Below are 12,149 nucleotides of genomic sequence, written 5' to 3'. Positions count from 1 at the left end.
TTCGCTTGTTTGTAGATTACGAGCTTGGCTCACGATTTGGATTTGTTTGACTGTTTATGTTTCCAGTAAACTCTCTCTGCATTTGTGTCTGCTTCTTTCTTCCTCTTGTGCCAGCCATCGATTTATTTTCTTATAACAGATCCCCCCACATTGCATCATGGCTGACCCTGTGCTCTGACCCCAACCTCTAAGGTTGGGATATGTGGAGAAAGAATTTACTCCATCCAGGGTGTATCCTGCCTTGATGCCCGATGAGAGGCTCACAGGCTCCTCGTGGTCTCAGAGGATAGATTAGATAAGTGGTACAGACAATAAAATGAAAAGATCCCTCCACACTGTGTCCTGGTCCTTGTAACAGTCTATGTAGATGTTAATTTTTTGATATTGCGGAAAATAAAAACAATTTAATGAATTGAAAACAAGAAAAAATTCTTCAGGTAGAAGCCACAGGTGGATCTGCACCATACACAACCGCTCAGAAGTTTGGGATCACTTGCATATTTCAGCTTGATTTCAGCTACAGAGGAAGACTCCATCAGCCAATCCATCTTGTGGGAGATGCTCCAGGAAGCATGGGGTGAAATCTCATCAGATTATCTTGGAAAATTGACCGCTAGACTGCCCAGGCTGTAACTGCTGCAAAAGGTGGGTTTTTTTTTTTCTTTTGACCAAGGCAAAGTTTGAATAAAACATTCATCATTTCCATCGAAATCATTATTTCTAACTCTGACATGTCAGCATGTCCTGTTATTTTGCTATATCTTCTATTCAGACTAATTTCGTGTGTGTTTCCTTGGAAAACAATACATTTTTTGAGTGATCCCAATCTTTTGAGCAGTAGTGTATATATTGACTTTACAGTGAAATCGGTTTTCAGGCTGCAATATGCAAATAAGCTCTTCTAAGATATTGTTTACATACACCCCAAGCATCTCTGGGCTGGGGGACATGGTAGCTTAGTGGTTAAAGTGTTAGGACTACTGATCAGAAGGTTGTGAGTTTAAATCCCAGGTCCCCCTGAGCAAGGGGGACCTCAGTTGCTTTAAACAAAACAAACAAAAAAACATTAGATAAAAATGGAAGTCACTCTGTATAAGGGATGCCAGAAATGTATCCTGGGGGGTTTGCTTTTGAAACATCTGGTACAGAGGAGTTTACACAGAAAGACATTGAGAAAAAAAAAAAAGAAGCCACAGTGTGGCGCTGTTTCCCTGCAGCCCAGCTCTTCATTGTTTTATTACTGGATTTTACACCGCTGTCATGCTGGATTTCACAGAAAAAAAAGGAATGAAGAGTGGTATCACTGACACTGCAGAACATTCCTTAATGTTATTTTCACCTACCGTCTGATATGTGACACCACACCATCTCAATGAAGCCACATCATATTCTAGTCTTGTGTTGTTGTCTACCTGAGTGGGCTAATTACGGTTATTTATTACGAGCAGACAGGAGTAATAATGATGATGAACAGACAACTCACAGACACAGCAGGCGGTTGTGCAGCACCCTTTGCTGGAGTGCATTGGTAATAACTTTATTGCAAAAATACAAGTTCCCTCAGCCCCAAGCATTTACAAATGAGTCCCGAACAGGAAAAACCATTGAAATGATTTTTCATCTTCAAAAAATCCATCTCTCTCTGGCTACAGCTGGCATTCAAAGGCTGATATTCATACAGACATTAATATGTACATATTTAACGATTCGGCAAGAAATCACTTTCATCCTTAGTTAAAGGAAAAACCAGGGAGGTCTGGAGGAACACACACCCACACACACACCCACGCTCTCTCTCTCTCTCTCTCACACACACACACACCCACGAACACACATACACACACATTCTCTCTCTCTCTCTCTCCCCCTCTCTCTCTCTCTCTCTCTCTCACACACACACACACACACACACACACACACACACGGCTTTGTCCCAGTCTGACTCTTTGCTGGTTGTTCAGGAGAGTGCGATTTGTTGCATAGCATACTCGTGCACCACCACTGCTACATTCTCAAACACCCTTTAGATGAAAAAGGTGGATTAAAAAATTTGTAACATGGGCGAGCTTTATAATAATAGTGCCAATCTTTGGTTGAGAAACACTTAAATAAATTCTGAATGAAATACAAACCAAAAAAAAAAGAAGAAGAAGAAATTGAATCAATCTGTAGTTAAGCATTTAGTGCTTACTTTTTAATGTGAAAGTAATTAGATAGTAACAATGCACGATTATGACCAATGGGTTACACGCTTGCAAGGTCAATCTACTTCGATACCCAACTTCTGTAGACCATTGATCAAAGGTTGTTACAATTTTTTTAATAATTATTTCTTTATATTACAATATATGCTCATAGCATAAAGTACCTTAAAGTACCTTTTTTTGTGCAAAACGTCCATAAATCGTTGGAACAGTTCTAAGGGCTTCAAGTTATTTCGGCTACATTTGAGTAGCTAGCAGGGCCAGACATTCTTTAACTTTGTGTGTTAGAAGTGAGTCGAAAGAAACGCTTTCTAAAACTAGATGGAATGACTGTGACCCGTCTCTAGGCCGGATGTACTTACTACAGATACTCGACTACGTTGTTTCAGCCTCATAGCTACGTTATCAGTGTCAATGCAGGTTACAAAAGAAATAGAAAGAAAGCTTAACTTGGCATATCTCCCTATACAAATGGGAGAACTGTCAATAGAATTCAAAGAGCAGTTTGACTCCAGCTTTACACTTCTGAAGTGTACTATACTCGTCTTAATGCAGATAGTAACTAGAACCACTAAAATGAATTAACATTCCATAACGTCATAAAGTAGAGTTTCTCCATTCCTCTGGATAATTTGTAAGTATTTCATAGTCTTCATACTTTTTTTTTTTTTTTTTTTTTTTCCTTTACAATAAATTCATTGATTAGTGTATATTCAGTCAAAAGGAGTGAAGCAGTCTTTGCCTGTAACACTAGACAGAAAACAGGTGTGTGCTACAGGGAATGCCCATACAAGAGGAAGAAAAGGTCGAGTTAGTCCCGTCCGCTCTCCACACTAGGGCTGCACGGATACATGCGGGCTCTGACCAAGCGCCAGAGCCGAGAAATGAAGAAATACAAAAAAACAACACACACACACACACACACACACACAAAAAAAAAACAAGTACAGCTCCTTCCACCATTTTCTCTCTCTCTCTGTCTTTTTTTTTTTACAGGGTGTGTAAGTATGTGCGTAAGTCAATAAATCAGTACAAACTATGAGCTACTTGTCCATCACCATACAAAAAAAGTGAGTCTAAAACAAGAGTGAAAGAAAAGGAACTCCTTTAAAAATGTCAGAGGGAAGGATACGCTGTGGCGGGTATGCTTGAGCTCATGGTGGGTTTTTACATTGGGCGTTGCTGTAGATGGATGGCCTCCCCCACACTCTTGCCCACACACACAAAAGTGGGTTATTTCCATTAACTTGTATAGTATTATAGCTAAATAATGCTATGCTACATCTAAACGTAATCCTAACCTTAACTTCAGTACCCAAAAGGAAATATTTTTTTCCACTTTTTTTTCGTTTTTCAAAGAAAAGCTGCATTCATATTGAAAAATAAGACGACCAAATGTCCACACGATCTTTAATATCTTCATACCGTCAATGCTGTATTTTATATCATCATGAGGACATTTGGCCTAACTAAGTGTTAAATAGAGTCTCACACACACACACACACACACACAAATGTTAATCATGTGCAGTAGCTAAATAGACCTCAGAGATATTGAAAAGTTATCCAGGATGCTGCTGGATCTCGCCGGCTTTGCAGCTCCACGCAGTGCGTTTAATTAAGTTAAGTGCTCGGGGTAGGACGGCTCGCTGCGGGAGGGCCAAGGCTCAGAGCCTTTCTTGTACCACAGCATGCTGTTAGCGCCACACACACACGCACACACACGCACACACACACACACACACACACACACACACCCACACACAAAGCTACTCAGTCCATCACATTATCCCAAACAGTGAACTGAACAAGGGAGAAAATAAGCTCTATCCCTCCCCTCACCATGCTGCGGACAGGAAGGAAACGCGCTTTAACACACTTTAAATCACTGCTATGCAGGACAGAGGCAGGAAGAGGAGGCTGACCCAGATCCATTATACATGAACACTGAAAAAGGCAGAGCAGCCCACCACACTCTGAATGGGAAACAAGTTAAAGAGAGGAGATAGTTAAGGAAGACACAGTAGGCAACACGCCACATGAATAAAGGAAATGATGGGAGCCCATCACGATCTGAGAAACAGAGGCGGGGCTAGAGCTACAGGAGGAGTTTGGGCTTCAAGAGGGATCCAGCCCTCCAGAGCTGCTAGTGCTCCAGCGGGCTAGTGTAGCTAAAAGCTAGGGAAACTGGGATTAATCTCTGTTACAACATTCTAGCAATTACTTATTTGTATGTGCAGGGATCCTTGCAGGGATCATAAAGATGAAGGGTGTTACAGATGGGCCTGGGACACCAACTGCCCAGGACTCCAGTGGCACAGCTCTGTCACATTTCACTGGTGGACTGGACTGAGCTTGACCCCGGTTAGACACAGCCAGAAACTTGGCGACCCTCTGGACACGTCCTGCAAGGGAGGAGGATGAGAAGGAGGAGGGTCAAGTGTGAAGAACAGGACTGAAAGCGAGTTGAAGGTTGCACCTCAAAAATACGCAGAAGAACAGCAACAACTCAATATCAAGAAGCAGAAATCAGGACAGGACGGTCTTGAACAGAATCATGACAATGAGACTGAATGCAATGAAAAACAGCATTAGTAATCGGAAAGCGGTGTCTCAAAGTTCATGGAGGTGTAGAAATGAGTTTTACCTTGGGCGATCCCACAAGACCCAGGCTGAGGCGAGTGAATAGAAATGGGAAAGATGGAAGGCATGATGGACTGATGGACACACAGGAGGACTGCATGAGTGAGAGACATGGGTGAGAAGTGTGACATGATGTTAAGTGTTCCTCATGCAAGGTATACACATGTAGCAGACAGACAGGCTGTGAGACAGTGATGGAAGAAGAGGGACAAATGCGAGTTAAAACATTCATAGTATTTATTAAAGGTTTATTACAGTGAGTGGACATGAGTGATGGTTATAGGATGTGGACACAGGATGGCAGTATAAGTCAGAATGACAGTCAGTATGTGTTGCCTGTGTGTTTTGCGTGTATGTAGAGAGCGCCATTGGGTAAAAGCCCTCACAGGCTGTCGATTTGTCACAATATGTCTGGAGTGTAAGCCATATCGAACACATTAGTGCACGATGCTGACAGTGACAGATGTGGTGATAGAAGGAACACATCGTATTCACCAGTAATCGTGACATTAAAACATAATAGTATACACCACCCCGAGATACTAGCATTATAGCAGCTGGTTTAATCTGTAGATTATGCTTTGTGTGTACTATGGGGCATTTAGAAGAGCAGTTTCTCTTATTTAGAGCCGTCTGCTGCCTGAGGGCCAAATTGCAATTGCAGTGAAAACACTGAAACACTGACAAACCGCTAAACCTGCTGAAACTACAAATGCTTTGTAAGTTGCTGTTTGGGATACAGCCGTTCTAGCTGTGGGCGGAGCTAATTTCCAGGACAAATAGTGGACAACTCCAAAACTATGCATGTAGCTTTATGACACTTTGAAATTTACTGGTGTTATCGATAGCATCATTGGAGCACAGGGTTTTCAGAAGGTGTTCTAGGACTGGGCTATTTATTTATTATTATTGTATTCCTTACTAATAATAATAACAATAACAACAACAACAATAATTATAACAATAATAGTAATAATAATAACAATAATAATAATAGACTAATTATTACATATTATTAATAATGTATTATAATGTAATTATTATTAATATATTAATATCAATATATATGAATAAATAATAAATTAACTATTATTACACTTAATTAAAATTAATAATAACAAATAATGTATTTATCTTAATTAAAATAATGGTGGTCTGAAATTCAGCTAACAGCTGCTGTTTTTCCATATTGCACAAAATACTAGGGTCCTTGATGGTATATTTCACAAAAGGTCACAAGGATATTACACTAACATCAATTTTTTATTATATATTTTGGACATTTTTTAGCCTTGGGACCTTGTTTGAAATATTATATATATTCTGAATAGTCTGGTTTAAAAATACTTGCAGTCGTTGCTTGCTTCTGAGTTGAAACTTTATTGCCCCCCCCAACCATCCTTTGGTTTTATTTCTGGTCAAATGTTTTCTATCCTTGATCTGTAGCCTGGAGGCTGAAAATAATGGCATAATCCTTGTCGGACACGTGCTATCTGTAGCATTGCTGTTACTATGGTTACCTCGCAAATGATTTTTGCTGCATCGAAAGCTGTGTTAAGCAGGAAATCTGACCCTTGATACACGAAGCAGAGAAAGACAGGTGAAGCAGACAAGAGAGATGAGCTGCTTGTCATGTCTAAAGGTCTTAAAGATACAGAAACATTTTCTGGCATTTAAACTGAATAGCTGTTTCAGTAGACGGTATCTTCTACCGATTCCTGATATCATCGTCAATCAGTTACAGTCTACATGGCAGTAATGTGAAATATGGGGTTGTTTTTTCCCCTAAGTCACTACTGTGTACTGTATATGACTAATGTAGGTCTAGAAACACTTTTATATTGCAAACTTTGTATTTTAAAGAAAATTGTAATGAAATAAACCTTGCTTCTCTAGTAAACACTATTAAAAAAAGACTAAGAAAAAACTGAAAGTTGAGTTACTGTAAAAGAAATATGTGATAAAAGCAGTAATGATTGGGTATGTACCAGCTACAGCACTTATTTTCACTTATATTGCTAACGAAGTAAACGTCGTTAGCAATGAAAAAGCTGTAACTATGGCACATCATGACACACCTCAGTAATCACAGTAGTATCATGGTTCATATTTTCTAATCATAATCACTGTATGTGATTAAATGTGATTTAATCACAGTGTGATTAAATAGTATGTACACAGCACACGGGGTGTCTAAGTGAGAAAATGTGATTGGCAGGTAACAGGCAGAATGTGCATGCGCACACACACACACACACACACACACACATAAACACACACAAGTGATGTGATAGCATTAGAGTCAGATTTCCAGAGCTCATATCCCTTTCCCTCCTCTCACAGTCCCTCTAATAGCCTGACACCTCTAAGACAGTTTAAACACCTGTGCTATCCTCCTCTGTATCTTAGCTATGAATAAGCTACACTAAGCCCCTGCTTCAAATGAAACCTAAATTACTGTAGTGAGTAGGCTGAGCTGAGATTCAAGTCGCTGCACCATCGTATGGTATATTTTAGAAATGTATGCAAGTGTGTGTGTATGCGTGTGTGTGTGTGTGTGTGTATGGATACATACAAAGCTGCGTGAGACAGCAAGTCGGTCCTGTCTACGTCCAACTGCGGTCCCACTCAGACTGCGTGCGATGCGGCGCAGGTGATCGGGATCATACTGCTGATCATCCACCGGCTAGACGGAGAAAAACACGTGCACACACTAGAGTCACACAAGGAAAAATTTCCACACAAGGAAAAATACAAAAGAAAAAGAAATAAAATTGGATGCAAAGTCACCTGAATTAACTTAAGTAAAATTACCCACTGAGGGATGCTAATTGCTTTCTCGTGCACCATTTAAGTCCATTATTGAATTTCAGATGTGTTTGTTCTGATAGCTGCTTGTATTTCCAAAATGTTGACAAAACAAAATGTTTTTGATCCATTCGCAAATGTCTGATTTATTCAGCACTTTCTCTTGATATTTAATCTTCTGATATTTGTCTTCTTTCTTCTTCTCCTTTTTATTATTATTATTATTATTATTATTATTATTAATATAAAACCATGTAAAATAGTTACAGTTGAGAAAATGTGTGCTTTTAACTGTTAGTGTACTGACCATATAGATTTTTGGCATGACCATTTCTCTTATGCACCATTACAAATTATTATGAATTTAGAATTAAAAAACAACAACAGGTGGATAGAAACAAACATGTATAGATGTCCACAGATTGGAAAGGGTGTCATGTGTGAATGTCTCACCATGTCTGTGTGTGCAATGGAGCTGCGAGTGCCTGGTGCTCCAAATGCAGTTCTCTCCAGCTCAGCCGTGGGGGTCTGTGAGCGTCCCACCCCAGAGAGGAGCTGCCGCGCTGCAGGAGTCACTGAACAAGGCAAGCAAATTACAACACAGCACAATACACTCTGTGCACTAATACAGAACTGTCCTGTTTCACAAAGCGGGTCTGGGAAGTCACATATGTAAAAATCCCAAACCTATATGTATATATGTCATGTCATGTCATGTATAGATGATAGTTATAGAATAAATATAAGCAAAAGACAGACCATGGCAAAAAAAATGATAGACATACCTGGTTTTCCAGCAGCTGGGCTAAGACGCCGGCCTGCGCGCAGACTAGCCTGGTACAGCGAGTCCAGCTCTGAAAGCTCCTTCTCCTCGTACTCTGCAGCCTCAGCCCCCAGCTGTGGCTCAAACTGGGAGCTGGCAAACTTTTTGATATTCTTGTTCCTGGAGCTCATTGGACTGTGGGGTGGAGCGCTCCAGCCATATGAGCGTGGAGAAGCAGCGGGTCTAATGAGGTGGCTCTGATCTGGTGGCGTCTCATGGGGCGTGACCACAGCATCAGGGCGGTCCAAGCTCCAGGAGGACCAATGACGAGCTGTGACAGGAGCAGGGGCGTGTCTGGGGCTGGAGCGGGATAACACAGGTGAGGCGGGGAAGGGAGGATTGCGTAAGGGTTGCCATACTGGGGCTCTGGGGTATTCCTGTACACTCTTCTCAGACTGAGGCAACGTGTTTGCTACATTAGGATGTGGGCTGTCAGAAGTACCTCTCCACAGGGATGAAGCAGGGGATGTAGAGGAGGAAGCTAAAGGCTGCTGGTGCTGGCAAAGCTCTTCATCTTCATCCAGAACACCCCAGAATTCTAGAGGAAGAGACGGCAGAGAGATGGCCAGGTGCTTATGGATGGGTCTGATCTGCCCGCCTGAGGCCTGCAGGATGCTGGAAAGTTTCACACCACCCCAATCTGTGCCTTTCAGTGACTGCTCACTTCCTTGAGTAGGGTCTTGTGGGCGTGGCTGAGGTATGGGAGTGTGGGGAGTGTTAAGTGACTTTAGTGAATTAGAGGTGAGTGGCTTCGTCTGGGCAGGAGGCGGTGAGCCAAGGGATGCGTCTTGATTGACTTCCCACACCTCCTCCTGATTGTCTGTCAGCAGTATTTGGACCGAGCCAGGCTGTTCACTGACGAAAAGAAAGGAGAAAAAATCGAACAGGGGCATCAACAGTGACAATGTCAGAAGCTGGTTACTAAAGAACATAACAATTCAAGACTTTTTAGAAAATCGTGCTTTTTATCATTCTACATTCTTATTTTTTTTTACTTTGCATTCATTACTTATGTAGGAGATATGTAAGAGTAGTCTTTTGTAAAACCCATTAAACCTTGAAAAGAAAGGGTTCACTTTCCAAACCCATACTCACATGTTTTGTTGTTAATTGTAAAAAGATTTATGATGTGGCCAAAGGCAATTTTATAAGGCACTTTGTCATCAAGAGACCAAGCTCAAGGAGACTTGAGGCAGTTTCATCTCGGTTAACATGGCATACATACGTACAAACACACACACACACACACACACGCACAGTGTGCACAGAATGACCTTGACATCATTTTAATAGCCAGTACATGAAGCAGAAGATTTAAAGTGGAAATAAATATGCCTATAAGCTTTACTGTCCATTTATCAGTAGGACTGAATAGCGGGCTTCCTCTAGAATGATCTCCACACACTCGAAACAAGGCCTTAAATTTTCCAAACAAGCCAAAGTCTGTATTTTGATTCCTCTTCTGTCTTCATAAGGCGCTCAGAAGATGCTCCTAGCATTAATAAAGCAATGGCAGAGCTAATTATTATGGATCAATGCACAAAAGACTGAAGTTAGTAAGACAATTTTACTGTTATAACCAAGCTCAGAGCTTTCCTTTCAGGATTTGTTAGAGAAAAGCTTGACTAAGAAGAAAAGCCATGTTTAACAAGGAGCGTTTAGGAGCATGCTAGTGTACTAAAGGCCGGCTCAATTAGCCTGCACGCTCCAGCGTTGATTGGTGCAGTCAGTGAAGTACGAGTGCAAACATTCCTGATGAATGTGCTAGCGCACCAACTCCCTGTAAATACTCCTCAAGCAGCACGTTAGCTAATTACCCAGGGGGCTTCGGCCAGGTCAGCCCATATATCACATCAGCACTTCTGATCGATAAAAAAAAGCGGGGAGTGAAATAACTGCACTCCATTGATCACACTGCAGCGTCCCCCCGCAGACTGCAGTGCCGGTTCCCCTGTAGTGTGACTATCGTCTGACAAGAGCGGCAGCAAGCACCGCAGATTCAGTAATAAGCCCAGGGCTGTAATGAAAGTAGCGACAGTGCTGAAAGTGATGTGCTGTCCTCTAGACTAAGCTGCGCTGGCAGCGTGGGTGGCTGACCTCCGCTTCTTAAGTTTACCAGAAATCTTTACCCTACTTATAGCCCCAATCCACTAAGAAGCTTTCATCTACACAACAGATGCTAAAAGATACTAAAGTTATTGTATATGAGGGGTTAGTTAAAAAACACACAAATGTTTATCCTTCACAGGGTCACAGGAAGCCTGGAGTCTATCTAGGAGATTCAAGGTGGGGGACACCCTGGACAGGGGGCCAATTTATCACAGGGCACAATCACACACACACACACACACACACACATACACACACACACACACCATGTAACAATTTAGAGATGCCAATCAGCCTACAAGGAAGGTTTTGGACCAGGGAGGAAAGCCCAAAAGCTCAGGGAGAACATGCAAACTCTACACACACAGAGAGTCAAGGCGAGAACTAAACCCCCAATCCTGGAGGTGCAAGGCACTGTGTCCCCTGCTACTACCTACCTATCACTATTGTAATAATGATAGTAATAATAATAATAATAATAATAATAATAATAATAATATGTAAATAAAAAATAAAATAAAATAAAAACAAAAATAATAATAATTATTATTAATTATTCATTTTTACTTAATATATATTATTTTATATATTTATAAAAAATACTACTACTACTACTACTACTACTAATAATAATTTGTCGTACATTTAAGCATTTTATTTTGGTGCTTAAATGTTGATGAGAAAGCACAGTAGAGAAGCTCTGATTAATGCATCTTAATGAATCAACATACCTTAATTACTTAACTATAAATCTATAAGAATTACCACACAGTGTGAAAAGTATATTAATGTTTTGTTAAAACTTTGGAGCTGGATAATCTGTACTGAATAATAGTACTGACGGCGTGACAGGCAAGAGACATTACATCATAGAATAGAGGAGCCAGTCATGTTCAAGTATGCAAATTACAAGCCATGCAGCACTTGTTTCACAGGCATTTATGGGATACAGTACATCTCAATGAAGTGAAAGTCTTCTGTGTATTTCTTGGCTGTCCAGTGACATTTTTGTAGAACTACTACATCAAATAGATTAATATTAAACATATAAAATATCTTTTTGTCTTCCAGAAACAAGTTCTCGTGCCGTTAATATGGCAGAAACACAAGCAACATAAGCACATGATCTAGGGGCATGCTAACAGAAGAACACCCAGCATCTCTCTATATATCTCCAAACCACTGGCATCTGTTTCTCAGGTGAAAACACAGACAGACAGACAGACAGAAGGGAGCAGGCTGAGTGTTTTCAGACAGGCAATAAGCCGGACACACACGGGGGAGGAGACAGTGGAGGTACCTGCGAGGCCCCTGTGGGCGGCCGGGTTCCTGCGGCTGCTCTTGCTGTTGCTGCTGCTGCTGAATGCGCTGTTGTAGGCCTCGAGCTCTCCTCATGCATTTTTGCAGCTTGGCGTCAGCAGCCATAGTCCTGCTATGAGTGTTAGCACTGCCCTCATGCATGGAAAATCTTAGTTTAGCTACAAATGTAAAAAAAAAAAAAAACAAAAAGGGAAGAGGAAAGAAAAGAAAGCAGAAGAAGAAGAAGAAGAAGAAGAAGAAGA

General features: G+C 41.0%; 1 protein-coding gene across 12 annotated transcripts in view; it reads right to left on the bottom strand.

Moving 5' to 3' along the window:
* Positions 1-1,496: 1,496 nt before the first annotated feature.
* Positions 1,497-12,149, bottom strand: part of usp54b (ubiquitin specific peptidase 54b) — a 114,114-nt gene continuing 103,461 nt past the window's right edge. For 10 of the 12 annotated variants that reach the window (XM_058406556.1, XM_058406554.1, XM_058406550.1 and 7 more), the window contains 6 exons: positions 11,888-12,065; positions 8,441-9,333; positions 8,109-8,230; positions 7,423-7,533; positions 4,852-4,941; positions 1,497-4,609 (listed from right to left, as the gene is read on the bottom strand). In XM_058406556.1, coding sequence (XP_058262539.1) covers positions 4,538-4,609; positions 4,852-4,941; positions 7,423-7,533; positions 8,109-8,230; positions 8,441-9,333; positions 11,888-12,065 — 1,466 coding nt within the window. In that variant the 3' untranslated portion in view covers positions 1,497-4,537. The remainder of the gene's footprint in view (positions 4,610-4,851; positions 4,942-7,422; positions 7,534-8,108; positions 8,231-8,440; positions 9,334-11,887; positions 12,066-12,149) is intronic. The other 2 variants (XM_058406557.1, XM_058406558.1) reach the window with 1 other exon arrangement.

The sequence above is a fragment of the Hemibagrus wyckioides genome, linkage group LG13 (assembly GCF_019097595.1).
Source record: "Hemibagrus wyckioides isolate EC202008001 linkage group LG13, SWU_Hwy_1.0, whole genome shotgun sequence".
Classification (NCBI taxonomy): Eukaryota; Metazoa; Chordata; class Actinopteri; order Siluriformes; family Bagridae; genus Hemibagrus; species Hemibagrus wyckioides.
This window is presented reverse-complemented; position numbering and strand designations above follow the sequence as displayed.